The sequence below is a fragment of the Cavia porcellus genome, unplaced genomic scaffold (genome assembly GCF_034190915.1).
Source record: "Cavia porcellus strain 051 isolate PalLab524CR breed Dunkin Hartley unplaced genomic scaffold, mCavPor4.1 scaffold_4, whole genome shotgun sequence".
NCBI lineage: Eukaryota > Metazoa > Chordata > Mammalia > Rodentia > Caviidae > Cavia > Cavia porcellus.
This window is the reverse complement of record NW_026947487.1, coordinates 101,232,241-101,247,197: the sequence shown is the minus strand read 5'-3', so window position 1 is coordinate 101,247,197 and position 14,957 is coordinate 101,232,241. Positions and strand designations below refer to the sequence as shown.

Genomic DNA, 14,957 nt, shown 5'->3' with positions numbered 1-14,957 from the left:
TTTATCATACTCACGAGTGTTTCCCCCAACTAGTGTGTGAATCACTTGAAGATGACAAATAAGAAGACGACTATGCTGCTGCACTCTCCACAGCAACTTCTGTGGTCCAGAATTTCAGCTGGCGCTCAGCTGCTTTCTGACAGTGACAGCGTGGAACAGACTTATATCCCTAACAGTTAATAAGGACAGTGAACAGGACTGCATTACCACTGGACCAAGAGCTTTATACTCTTTCTCATTTGATCCTCCCAAGAAATTAATTAAGAAGATGTGAGTGATTTAATCCTAATATTAGCAGTAATTATTTTCTGATAAGCATTAGCAGGGAACTGGCCCAAGGTACTTTATAAACAGTAATCTTTCAACGCAGGTATTATATACATTTGTAAATAGTAGTTCAAAGAAATAGCCTTCAATTGCTATTCCACAAAATGACAAGAGGCAGATGAAATGATGGACTCTCCAGGTGTGCAAAGGACCAACATTCAACAAATATGGCTTCTAACTCCACCAAAGAATTAATTTACCCACTGATATGCTTTGACATTGAATGGGCCCATTTTCAAAGAACTAAGAGTTGTGTTTAAAATGACCATACACAAATAGGTCCACACAGTCTTTCTCTCATTCCTTCTCTCAATGCATGCCTACCTCTTCTGCAGGTGTTGGTGGCTTTCCTTTGGTTGGGCAAAACCCCAGTTGGCACAGTCCTGCTGCAATATCCCCAAAGTGGCGGCAGAAAATCAAGCTCCCTAGAGATGCATGTCTAGCAACATCTAGAAGGACCTTGCAGCTGGTGTAAAGTCTCCGGGTTGCATGGGGCGTAGCATCCAGACTCACCACATCTTGAACGACAGCACCAAACTCAGTCCTGTGTTTCAGGGAGGCTCCGACACCAGCCATGAGATAGGGACAGACTCCCAAGGTGACCACAAACTGCAAAGCAGACTGGACAGTCTTCTGCTGTGAGATACTAAGTGTATCAGGGCTCAGGGGAGGAGCAACTTCTGGCGTCCTAGGGTTGGGTTTACCTGGATTGAAATCAGCTGCAAGGCGGACCATGGTTTCCTTCAAGCACAACAGCAACAACAAAGTTTGAGAAGTAAAACTCCAAGTGATGTCCACAGAGTTTTGTGGCCACTCTGCCTGATTACCAATTTCATCCCGTAGGAGCTTCAGTTTCTTCCAATGAGGATCCTTCAGAATGTCCTCCAAGGCACAGAGGTTAGATTTCAAGGTAGCCAGTAAGACGTTACGTTTTGTGATCTGTAGTGAACTTGAACTAGATCCTTTTTGAGGGAAAAAAAAAAAAGATTATATGTACAGCAAACAAACATAAAATGCCTTGCCTGCTTCCTGCAAAGGGACTGAGGGTAAGGGCAGGAAGAACAGGTGGATATGGGATTTTTAGAGACATGAAACTATTTTCCTTAAACAATTCTATATGACACTGTAAAGGTTGAAATTTAACATTATTCATTTATCCAAACTCATACAACTATATAACACCAACAGTGCACCAACTGTAACAAATGTACCACACTAAAGTAAGATGTTAATAAGAGGAAACTGGAGCTGGCACGGAGGAGGAGCTACGGGAACTCTCTGTACTTCCTACTTACTTTTTCTACATGTGTAAAGACACTGCAAAAAAATAAAACATTAGGTGCTGAATGTAGCGCTGCATGCCTGTAATCTCAGGAAAGCTGAGGCAGGAGAATTACTATGTGTTCAAGGTCATTCTGGGCTACATAGTGAGACTTTGTCTCAAAAGTAAATAAATAAATAAGTTAATGCATTAATAATTTTTAAAAACCTTAATGGGGGCTGAGAACATAGATCAATGGTACAGAGCTTCCCTATCATGTGCCCGGCCCTAGGTTCAATCCCCAGCATCACACACAAAAAAGTAATAATTGATAAAATATTAATAAACCAAATCTAGCAATATATAAAAAGAATAATATTTCATTACTAAGTAGTGTTTATCCCAGGAAGGCATAGCTGGCTTAACATTTAAAACTCAATCAATATGATTTATCCTATTAACAGTTAAAGGAGAAAAGCAATGTGATCATTCCAATGAACGCAGAAAAGGCATCTGACAAAACTCAGTACTATTCATGATAATAACTCACAACAAAGTGGGAGCAGAAGGGAACTTCTCAATCTAATAAAGAAAAATTTCCAGTAAATAATATATTTAATAATATAAAAAGAGCACAGCATAGTACTGGAAGTCTTTGCCATCACAGTAAGGTAAGCAGAATTAAAAGGCATGAGAGCAGTTGTGAAAGACAGTCCAAGAGTCCTACAGGCTAAAAGCTGGACAGGAACAGTGAGTGTAATAACTGAAACATAACAAGTATAAAAAAATCTAAGACTCATAAAATAACAGAGGTAACTTCCATGGGTTACCTTTGGAGACTGCTTGTTTATTATTCTGAAAACTGATCAATAAAGCAACAGTCTCACACTAACTGTGTTAGAATATATACAGGTACACAGGCATAGACAGCAGCCTCAAAGTTGTGTTGAATCAGGGAACACCAAGTTGTATTCCCACTCCTTTTTTTTTTTTTAATTTAATTTAACAGGGTCTTGCTAAATCACTAAATTCCCCCAAGCTAGGCTTGAATTTGTAATCTTCCCGCTTTAGCCTTCCACAGTGCTGAGGTTATACACACGCACCATATGCCTGGGTGATGTTTGTTTGTTTCTGTGGTTTCTTTTTCTTTTCTTTTTTTTTTTTTTTTGAGGTAGGGTCTTATCATGTATTTCAGGCTGGCCATAAATTCACAGTATAGCCGAGGATGGCCTTGAACTTGCAGGAACCCTCCAGCCTCAGCCTTTACCACTCCCAGCTGATACTTTTTTCTTAATTATATTTTTAATTGCCTATAATAAACATATATCAGGGGCTAGGGATTTAGCTCAGCGGCATAAGCACCTGCCTTGCAAGCAGGCAGTCGTGAGTTCGATCCCTGGTACCAAAAAAGACCAAAAAAAAAAATAAAATAAAAAAATAAAAAAAAAATAAACATATATCATTGCTTTACTAAAAAATTACTTTAAGTGGGGAGTGTGGTGCATGCTTATAATTCCAGCACTCAGGAGGCTGAGACAAGATTTTTGTGTTTGAGGCCAGCCTGCGCTACAAAGTGAGCTCAAGTCCAGCCTGAACTGGACCCTGTCTCAAAAAGATTTTAAAAAATTACTTTAAGATTATAACACAATATATTTTATATTATCAATTTTGTAAAAAGGAAAAATAAGGGCCAGATAAATAGCACAGTGATAGTGCTTGCTTATCAAGTTTGCTCTGTATTACTGTAAGGTGCTAATGGCCCACACCTATAATTCCAGCACATAGGAGGCTGAGATAGGAGAATTATGAGCTCAAAACCACCCTGAACTATATAGTGAGTTCAAGGCCAACCTAGACCACATAGTGAGAGCTAGTGCACCTTACCAAATAGAAAAAAGAAAAATTAGTATTTCCTAGAATGTTAGTAACGGGAACATCTAGCTAATGAGATTAAAGTACTTTTCAATTTACTTTTTAAAAAACCTTTAGTGAATCATAAATGTTTCTATAAAAAGAAAAAGTAATAACTTTTTTCTGAGACACGGTTTCACTACGTGGTTTAGGCTATCTTGAACTCACTATGTAGCCCAGGCTGGTCAGCAATTCTCCTGTCTCAGTATCTGGAATGCTGGAATCAGACATATGTTATCACACTCGGCCAACATTTTTTTTTTAACTACTGGAAATGAACTCAAGGCATGTGTATAATAGGCAAGATTTCTACCACCAAGCTACATCCCCAGTCCATTGTTTAAAAATAATGAGAGGTAGGGGCTGGGGAGTTAGCTCAGCAGCATAAGTGCCTGCCTTGCAAGCAGGCAGTCGTGAGTTCGATCCCTGGTACCGATAAAAACAAAAAAGACCAAAAAACAAAAATAAAAACAAAAAAACCACAAAAATAATGAGAGGCCTCTTGCCCTGAGGCCCCTCTGCTACTGGACTGGGTACTCCCCTGGTGGGCCTGCCGCCAGGGGCCTAGTGGGGAGGGGGCTGCCCTCTCTCATAGGCCTGGAGAAGAGGCCATGTCCTAGGGCCCTAACACCATCAGAGGAGTAGGTGGGGCCACTGTCCTGCATCTCTCCACCACCCCGGGAGCCTCACATCAGAGGAACCCAGGTGCCTGCCCCAGTCCCCTGAACCATGGGATGAGCAGCCAGTGCAGGAATCGGACTCAGCAACCTGATCCAGAGGAACACAGGAAAATGTCAAGACAAAGGAGCAGCAAGCAATCTCAGACCTCCAGTCTACCCAAACAAGTCCAGGAGACATAGGCATAAAAGAAATTAGAAGTCATGCACCTGAAATTTTGGAAACGATAGCAACTGAAGCAAAGAAGTAACTTAATGCTTATATTGTCTGATTAACTTTGCATGCCTCACCCTTATCTCACCCACAACAAGCCCAGGAGACATAAATGTAAGAGAAATTAGGAGCCACAAACCTGAAATTTCTGAAATGATAGAACTGAAGTAAAGAAATAACTCAGTGGCCAAGGATTTAGCTCAGTGGCATAGGCACCTGCCTGGCAAGCACAAGTCATGAGTTTGATCCCTGGCACCAGAAAAAAAAAGACACAACTTAGTGTTTGTCTTGTGTGACTGACTTTGCAGGCCTATGTCTGGTAGTCTGAGCATGTATTTAGAGGCTAACAATGTACACTAGAGAAACTATGGTTGATTTCCTACTGTTTTGTTTTTGAGGTCCAACAATTTCCTGTTTTGTTTCATTTTATCGTTTTGTTTTATTCTCTTTAAAAAAAAAATAATGAGAAACTGGAGCCATGATACGCAGCTATCCTAGCTACTAAGGAGCAGGAGGATCACAAGTTTGTGGCTAGCTTGAGCAACCTGGTGAGACTTTGTCTCAAAATAAAACACAAAAAAGGGACCAGGGATACAGCTCAGTAAAAATGCCCTGGGTTCAGTTAACTCTATGGAGGATGAATATGAATAAATAAATATAAAACTAGAGAGTAATAATTTTATAGTACTTTTCTAGACCTGTGTAGGGCAACTGTTCTGACTCTTAGCCTTAACTCGATTCCGTCAGTTAATATATATTGAAAAAAGAAATGAGCGCTTTCATAGCTTATTGTCCTTTATGATCACTAAGCAACTTCTACACAACTTCCGGTGACATTATGAGATTCCTGAACCCAAGCTTACTGACAAAGACAGTAAGCTAAAAAAACAAAAGCTCTTTGTGGAGTTTTTCCAAAAAAAACTCTTGCTGAAGTAGTCTTTGCTGCCCTCTATTGGTGATGAAAGTAAAATCATGGTCCTTGAAAATACATGGAGGTACATCCTCAAAGCAGCGGTTCTCAAAGTGTGGCACAGAGACCTGAGGATGGCTCCCACCATCCTCTCGGGATTCTTCAAGCTCAAAGCTATTTCTTTTTTTTCTTTTTTTTTTTTTTATGACTTTCAATCCATTCCAAACAAAGCTATTTCATTATGTAGCTCTGTGTTAGAGTGCTTGGCTAGTGTGTGTAAGGCCTTTGGATCAATCCCTAGCCTCATAAAAACAAAAATCTACTTCATGATAAACATAAAGCCTTTTTCTTGGCATTTTTCACTCTCTTTCATGACTGTCCAGAATATGAACAACTGATTAATGAGTTCAGATTCCGTGCTGTAACAAACCTTTCAGAAATTACATTATTAAGTTTTAGTATGGTATAAAAGAAAAAATACACACTATTAGGTGCCTAAAATTTCTTCCTTTCCCAGCTGCCTGTGTGTGTTTAGGCTTTCTTTATATACTTCAACCAAAATGATCACACAACTGAATGGAGCAGATAAAGAAATCCAGCTGTGAGGGCCTAGAGCTGTAGCTTAGTGGCAGGGGGGGCATAGCAGGTATAAAGCGCTAGGCTTGATTCCCAGCACGGCAAAAAAAAAAAAAAAAAAAAATCCAGTTGTTTTCTAGTAAGCCGAACACACACACACACACACACACACACACACACACACCTTGAATTCATGTAAAACCATGCTGCTCTTTCCACCAGTTACTTTACTTTCTAGTTATTTATCTTTGAAAATGTCATTATGTTGCTGCGTATGGCAGTGCACACCTGTAATCTTAGCTTCCTAGGATTACAAGTTTGATGCTAGCCCGGGCAACTTAATGAGACCCTGTCTCAAAATAAAAATAGAGAATTGAAGATGTAGTTCAGAATTTTCTGTGTTCAATCCCTAATACTATATTTAAAAAAACAAAAAAACATTCATTATGTTAACATGTAGTGGATTTTTTTTTTTAAGTAAAACAAATATTTTAAAGATTTTGTTGAGGCCTGAGGGTGTTTGTTCAAAACTTGTATTTAATAAGTGAACACCTGGTCCGGGGATTTAGCTCAGCGGCATAAACGCCTGCCTGGCAAGTGTGAGGTTGTAAGTTTGATCACCAGTATCAAAAAATAAAAAATAAAAATTAAAAATAAACGGGGGCTGGGGATTTAGCTCAGCGGCATAAGCACCTGCCTTGCAAGCACGCAGTCATGAGTTCAATCCCTGGTACCGATAAATAAATAAATAAATAAATAAACGAACACCTGACTTACAAAAAAATAAAAATAATTTTTTGGGCCAGGGATATAGCTCAGTGGCACAGAGCCTGCCTAGCAAGTGCAAGTCATGGATTCGATTCCCAGTACCAAATAAATAAACAAACAATAAAGGTTTTGTTCACTTAAAACCAATTTCTAACATCGTGACATATAACCCTCATAAAATCTCTTTGAGGACTATTATTAGACAAGATGAAAGGAACAAGGGTAGGGAGTATGGGGGAGAGGGAGGGCAACAGGTGGGATGAATGTGATCAAAATGTTACATGCATATATAAAAACACCATTTTCATATTTTATAAAATTAACAGCACTAATCATATATACATATAAATATTTTTAAAAACTCTTTGAAGCACTTACCAATTTCTAAGAGTGTAAAAGAGTCCTGAAACCAGAAAGTTTGAGAATTGCTATCCTAAAATAAGATTTTCTAAATTTTAGTTACGTAGTACTTCCACAGTTCCTGCCACTTATAGTAACAGTAGAAGCAGGTGCCCAGCAGTGATGCTCAAGTAGCCATGGCTACAGGTTAAAGAGGCTAAAGCTTTGGTTATCACTAGTGCTGGAATTAATGGGATAAGGGTTCCTTGTAGAAAGTGGGCTCAAGATGCTTTGGCTTTATAGCAGAATGAGGTAGAACAGACCCAGCTAGACTGTTACTCTCTTTATCATTTCATTATTTTGTCATTTCAAAAAATTAAACTAGCTATAGTTAATACATTGTGCTAAATACTTTCACGTATATTAATTCAACCATTATAAAACCCTGAGAAGTGGGTTATATTATGTTATTACTATTCTCATTTCCAGCAGGGTAGACAGATTCAAGTTCTCCCCCAAGCACACAACTTATAAAGTGGCAGAGCCTGGATTCAACCCTAGAAGTTCAGCTCCAGAACCAGCTCCTGATCTACTACATTAGACTCAAACTTTCTCCAGTATAAGCCCAAACCATCCTTATCACACTGAGAAGTGCCACCCTAAAATGCCATGATTCCTGTGGTACTTTTTATTAATTTCAAAGTGCAGAGTGGGGTATGGCAGCAAGTACTTATAATCCCAACTGCAATACTCTGGAGGCTGAAGGAGGATCACAGGAGCCTAGGAGTACAAGCCAGTCTGGGCAAAATAATGAGAGCCTCTCTTGGAAAACCAAATAGCCAGCATGATGGTACACACCTATAGTCCAAGCTACTCTGGAGGCTGAGGCAGGAATATTAAAATTTGAGGTCAGTCTGGGTAATTTAGCAAGACCTCCACCTCAAAATAAGAAGAGATGGAAATGTAGCTCATCATTCCCTGGGTTCAAGCTCCAGACACTCACTCACACACACACACACCCCACAAAATAACATACGCAAGGTGCAGAGCAATATGTATGCAAGAAAAAGTATGACACAACTTTGTTATTTACATATTAGGATTCTCAGCCTCTTCTCCATCACCCCAAGTAACTAAGTTTTAATGACAGATCAGTGAATCTATTTATTTATTTTTATTTTGTTTTGAGAGATCTCACTGTATAATTCAGATTGGCTTCAAACTCACATCAACCCTGCCTCAGCTTCTCAAGTGCTGGAATTACAGACATATACTACCAGGCCCAGCTGAATATGAGCCTTGAGCACACAAAGCCAAAGCCCTGGGCCTAATACCCAGCAACACCCTCCCACCTTGCGCAAAAAAAAAAAAAAAAAAAAAAAAAGCAGGCAGATACACACAATATATAATAGAATACATATATAAAATGATATAATTTCACACAGCTTACTCTTTTCAAAAAGAAACTTTTGAATTCTTGGATGTTAAATGAGTATTTACATATAATTTCACTGTACATCGTTGATTACAGAGGGCTTTGTTTTTCTCTCTGAGACAGAGTTTTGCTATGTAGTTCAGGCTGGCTTGAAATTGCTGAGATTCTCTCCTGCCTTAACCTCCCAAATGCTGAGATTATAGGTAGCACTACACCAACTCTAGACAGGGCTTTCTATAAATGAAGTATAAGTGCTTTGTGGTAGTCATGACTTCCACCCTTCTGCTTATTTACCCTTATTCTCAGTGATGCTATAGATGCACTGGGAAACAAGTACCGTAACCTCTGTGTAAGTTAAAACTGTATTTTATAGTTACACTTTCAATTGAGTCAGCATAGTGTATTTACTGTGCTGTGAGTGTGTTCCTGGGGATTGAATCCAGTGTTTTCACACTGAGCTACATCCTCAGCTTTTTTTATTTTTGATTTTGAGACAGGGTCTGGCTATGTGGCCCAGACTGGTCCCCTAAAAGAAACCTAAATTTAAATATGGCTGTCACTCACCAGTTTCACACTGGGGAACCTTGGTTCCTTCATCTGTAACTATGAAATCCAAGCAGCATCTATCACTAGGAACATTTGAATTTAAATGATAAACACATAAAAAGGACTGTATAGGAACTGGTATTTAGTAAGCACTATTAATATTAACTTCACTTCCCATGAGTATCGTGTAATGTTTGTGCAGTTGCTGCAGTTTGGGGTTAAAACTTCTGTGGCCAAAATTTGAGACTAGGGGCATCACCTCATGACCTTTCGTGTGTGCTTAATTTACTAATTCTGTAAATCCCTTCCCAAAATACATACACTCCTCGTTTATATAAAGAGTGAAGTGCTAAGCTCAACCAGTCCCACGCTTTCTTTACATTCTAATTGGGAAGTCATATCAAGTCACCACAAAAGATTAAAGTGACTGGAAATCTAAATACTCTCTCCAAACCTTGCTCAAACGTCACCGCTTCCCATTTCTGGACGCTTTGGCATTTTGCGACAATCTCAAGCGTCCCCATTAGCCCGAACGCCCTCAAGCGGCTGCTACATCACATTGCGTCTCACGGGTACCTGCACCTCTGAAAATGTTTCCGCAGTCCCTACCTCACAGCAGAGCGCAATGAAATACAGGACCCGAGGCACAGGGAAGCGGTCAAGAGCTGCGGGCAACTATCGGCATTCATTGGGTTTCCGGCTCTCTTTGAGACTCAGTTTCCTCCCTTTGAGGTGAGGCTGGGCCATGCTCAGATTCCCCAGCAGCGGGACAGATGGTCTGGGGAGGGCCTGAGGGGCGCGAGCTGCGGAAGCCAGAGGCCTCTGGAAAACTGGGGCCCTGAAAGTCTGGGGTCCAGCCCCACGCCAGGATGCGTCCTCTCACCTCCCGGGCTCAGTAGCAGCTTCAGCGCTTCCAGAATCTGGTCCAGACTACAAGTCTGCAGAGCCCCGCTACCCACGACTTGTGCCGGGGCCGCCATGACTGGAATGGAACATGTAGTCCTGAGACCTGCTCAGACGCCTCCGTGGCCCAGCGCTGCCGCCATGTTGAGTGTGGCGGTTCGCAGTATTTGGGGCGGGGGGAGTGGGCGGGGCCGGTTCGGTAGGGAACGCCCCAGTTACGTCAATCTTACTCTGGTCTTTTCCCCTGAGCCAGTGGAGAACAAACACAATTTCAGAAATTCAGTATAATTAACTGTTATAAAAAAGAGAGGAGAAGGGGCTGGGGATTTAGCTCAGTAGCATAAGCACCTGCCTTGCAAGCAGGCAGTCATGAGTTCGATCCCGGGTACTGATAAAAAAGAAAAAGACAAAAAAAAAAAAAAAAAAAAAAAAGAGAAGAGAAATAATTCATCTAAATTAATATATATCTCAGTATACTGAAAGACAAAATTAGATGACTTTGGGCCAGGGATTTAGCTCAGCGACTCAATTACTTGCCAGGTAAGCGCATGGTCATTAGTTAGAGCCCCAGTACCAAAAAAAGAGAGAGATGACTTCCTTATAGTGAAGTTCGGATAAACTATATTCAATTGAATATTGTTGATTTCTTTATAAGTGACGTTTAAAATAAACAATACAATCCCAGCACTTGGGAAGCTGAGGCAGGAGGATCACCATGAGTTCAAGGCCAACCTGGGCTACATAAGCAAGTTCAAGGCCAGTCTGAACCACATAGCAAGACCCTGTCTTAAAAAAAAAAAAAAAAATACATGCATGTATATCCATGGTGAATGTAACAGCTACAAATGCTGCTATTAGTGATACAAATTTTTCCTATTTGTAACCTAGTCCTTTCATTATTTCTTATTCTAATACAGCATCTCTCTAAATTACTCAGATGGGCTTGAAATTTTGATCTTGCTGCCTCGGCCTCCCAGAGTGCTGGAATTACAGGGTGCACCACCCTGCCCAGTTCTATCTTCCTGTCTCAAACATGCTAACATGTTTGAATTAAGAATTTTCAGGCTTCACCTCTGAGCCTCACACTGAACATGGTGAGACTGAGGAACCCCGCTCTCCCACTGTGGCCCAACTCCCTTTCCTCTTCATGGTAGTCTCCGTCCTTCATGGGAGAGCTTTGCACTTATATATGTCAGTATCCCAGCCCTGCACTTTTGTTTTTTGTTTTTTGAGACAGAATCAGGCTGGCCCTGAATGCACTCTGTAGGCTAGGCTGCCCTCAAACTCATGGCAATCTTCCTGCCTCAGCCTCCCTGAGTGCTGAGATTATAGTCATGTGCCACTATGCCCAGCCCTGGCCCTGCACGTTCAAGCTCTCTCCCACACATCCCTAGGTAGTTACTATTTGTCCCCACTCCCCCAGGGATGTGATTGTTCCTAGTGCACCTTGCCAGAGGCAGACCAAGTGAGGAACCCCACAGGCTCAGGATGGCTGGGCAGGGAGTTTTAGAAGCCTGGAACCTAGAGTGTGATCTAAGAGGAGGCTAAGGATTTGGGGTGGGCAGGTCTCCTATACTTGGAAGATTTCTTGCCCAGGTGGTGGCTAGGGTTTTATAAGCCTGAGTTTCAGGACTGAGGCTCTACCAGGCAGTATTGGTGTGGAATTTACAAAAGATGACACGATAGCCAGAACTGAGAAGCCTTTTATCCCAAATATTTCAGAACTAGGACATCACTGTTTGTAATCTTTTAGGCTATATAGGCTCAAATACAAATTGATACGCATGATTTCAAAAGCAATGTCATAACGATTTCACAAAAAAAATTTACACCAAAATATAACCATGTCCCATGTGGGACAATGAATGCATTTTAATATCCATGATAGGATGTCGGAGGGGACCACCCAGGCCTATAAATCTGCATTGTGAGTCAATCTTTTTTTTGTCTTTTTCCTTTTTATCAGTACCAGGGATCGAACTCACGACTGCCTGCTTACAAGGCAGGCGCTTATGCCGCTGAGCTAAATCCCCAGCCCCGTGAGTCAATCTTATGGCAGAAGAAGAAACTATTCTTGGGCTTTTCCCATTCTAAAGTCATTCAAATGGGCTTCTTTAGTCATTGTTGTAGTTGTTTAATTTTTTAAGTCGTATACAGTTGTAGTACATGCATTTTACATCCTTGAGCGTGGGTACATTAACATAGTCTGTAATTTTTAAAATCTCCCCCCTGCCATGTTTGTTTTCTGAGACAGTTTTATTTATTTATTTATTTTTTTTCTGAGACAGTTTTACTTTGTAGCCCAGGCTGGTCTTGAACTTGTAATCCTTTTGTTTAAGGCTCCCAGATGCCAGGAGTACAGGCATGTGCCACTTTGCCTAGCTTCAGATGGGCTGTAGCTCAGTGATAGAGTGCTTCCCTAGCATCTGTGAAAACCTGGGTTCAATTCTTGCCACTTAAAAAAAAAATTTTAAATAGGCTTTCAAGTGTAATTTTTCTTTATAATTTAGTATTGTAGCTAATGAAATTTTAGTTTCTGGGAAGTCTAGTAGCTCCTTCCCACAGACTGTTCTGGGTAGCTTTGTTAAAAATGGAAATAGGCTGGGGCTTTAGCTCAGCGGCACAAGTAACTGCCTGGCAAGCACGAGGTCATGGAGTTTGATCCCAACACACAAAAAGAGGAAGTATGCTGGGAGACCCCTGAATATGTGACTAAACATCCATACAGTAACTCCCCACAAGACATATATGGGGGAGGGGAGGCGGCCCCTCTGCAAAGAGCAGTCTAGGGATGTTCAATACACACACACACTGGTATTCATGGAAACTGTCCTCTATTCTTTTTATTTTTCCTGTACTGGAATCAAACTCAGGGCCCTGCGCTTGCCAGGCAAACTCTGAGCCAGAGATGTATCCCTGACTCCTCTACTCATTTGAAATCAGCCAACAAGGACCTCATTATATTAGAAATTGATGCAGCTGAACCAGTCATTAAAGCAGGCTGGGGTGTTTGCCTCCTGTTTACTCAACTCAGAACTAACAATGTGTTCAGTGATTCTCAATGGCTGTTTGGGAGGAGCAGAATTCCCAGGACAGAGCCTTGCAAACTCTGTTTTTGTGGGGAACACTTACAAAGCTACATGTTTGTGTTCCACTTTCCATAATTGGCCTTTATTTATTATTTATTGCAGTGCTAGGAATCGAACTCCGGGTCTCACACTAAGCAAGCACTGAACTACTGAGCTACATCCCTGGCTGTGTCCTTTTCTTCTGTTTCTTGTGACTCTAGTGTTGTAGTCAAGAAATCATTGCCACATCCCACATTAGGAAGCTTCTCCTGTTTTTGGATACATTTTAACTTTTGCATATGTTAAGGGACCATCCAGTTTTCTAGGTTTTGTGTGTGTGTGCGTGCTGGGAATGGAACTCAGGCAATCACTTGTGCCACTGACCTATATCCCAGCTTCCAGCCTTTTTTTTGGTACTGGGGATCGAACTCATAACCTTGCACTTGCCAGGCAGGCGCTTATACCACTGAGCTAAATCCTCAGCTCTTCCAGGCTATTTGTTGAAAAAAAAAAAAAAATCTTTTTCCCCTTGGCTTTGGCATCATTATCAAATACCACTTGACCACATATGTGAGATTTATTTCTGTGCTCTTTATTTCTGCCCCATTTATTTTGAAATATTTTAAACCCAAGGAAAAATGGAGACTACATGAACACCTAGATTCAGTCATTGTGAACATTTTGTTGCATTTATTTCTCAATATATACCTTTTTGGAACCTGTTTAATTTCCAGATATATTTTATTCCATGAACCTTTCTATCATAATAAGGGCTGCGCTGTCCTAGAGAGCCTTGCCTCTATTATTGCAACCAAAAAACTAACATCCACTCAGAGCTGTTATCTACCGGCTGGGAATTTAGTTCAGTGGCAGAAGTGCCTGTCTGGCAAGTGCAAGGTCTTGAGTTTGATCCCCAGTACAAAGAAAGAAAGAAAAGTCATCTACCATATGATCCATAGCCAAATTTCTAATTGCCCCTAAATGTCATTTTGTACATTTTGGTTTTCACATCGAGATTCAAAGTTCATATACTGGTGGTTTTGGAAAAGTTAAATTCCCCACAAATTCCACTCATTAGTATTCATAAAAGAATTGGAAGTAGAGACCCAAACAAGTGTTTGAATACCAGTATTCAATGGTCAAAAGGCAGAAACAGCCGAAGTGGGTAAGTAAAATGAAATATATGCATACAATGGATTATTTGGCCCATAAAGGAATGTTTTGATACATGCTACAATTGAATGTACCTTCGCAATATGCTAAGAAGCCAAACATACGTAGAATAGACAAAACCACAGACAGAATCAGAATAGGAACCAGGGACAGGCAGATAAAGAAAAATGTAGTCTGTTGGATAAAGTTTTGTTTTGGAGCGATAAAAAATGTCTGGAGCCTGGCATGGTGGTCCACAGCTGTAATCTCAGCACTCAGGAGGCTGAGGCAGGCCTGCGCTACATAGTGAGTTTGAGGCCAGCCTGAACTACATATATGGTGAGACTGTCTGGAAAACAAAACAAAAATGTCCTGAAGTAGGAAGTGGTAGTTACTCATTGAGTGTACTTAGTATCATAACTTTTACACTTAAAAATGGTTATAATGAGTACAAAGCTTCAGTTTGAGATGAAAACTTTCAGACGATGGTGTAAATGGCTATGCAATAATTTTTAATTTTTTAAATTATTTTTTGGCTATGCAATAATTAGAATGTACTTAATGACATTGTGCTGTAGAATCACAAATGGTTAAAATGGCAAACTGTTTTAGCTACTGTAATTTTTAAAAAATTATCAAGCCAGGGGTAATGGCATAATCCCAGCACTTGGAAGGCTCAGGCCAGCTTAAACTACGTAGCCAGAGCCTGTCTCAAAAATAAAATAAAACCAATTTCACTGTACGATCTTAGTTGGCTTTATTCTGTCTTGTTCTGTTGTATACTTTCAAAATAAAATTTAAAAAATAAAATATCACAAAAAGAAAAAAAACCACACCTATCTAGCAGAAAAAAAGTTGCAGATGTGCTCT

General features: G+C 40.4%; 1 protein-coding gene across 1 annotated transcript in view; it reads right to left on the bottom strand.

The window, feature by feature from the left end:
• The window catches only part of Tango6 (transport and golgi organization 6 homolog), a 210,287-nt gene extending 200,253 nt beyond the window's left edge, over window positions 1-10,034 (bottom strand). The window contains exons 1-2 of the mRNA XM_063247563.1: window positions 9,848-10,034; window positions 652-1,289 (exon numbers count right to left, since the gene is read on the bottom strand). Of these exons, the coding sequence (XP_063103633.1) occupies window positions 652-1,289; window positions 9,848-9,944 (735 nt within the window). The 5' untranslated portion in view covers window positions 9,945-10,034. The remainder of the gene's footprint in view (window positions 1-651; window positions 1,290-9,847) is intronic.
• Between the last annotated feature and the right edge of the window lie 4,923 nt (window positions 10,035-14,957).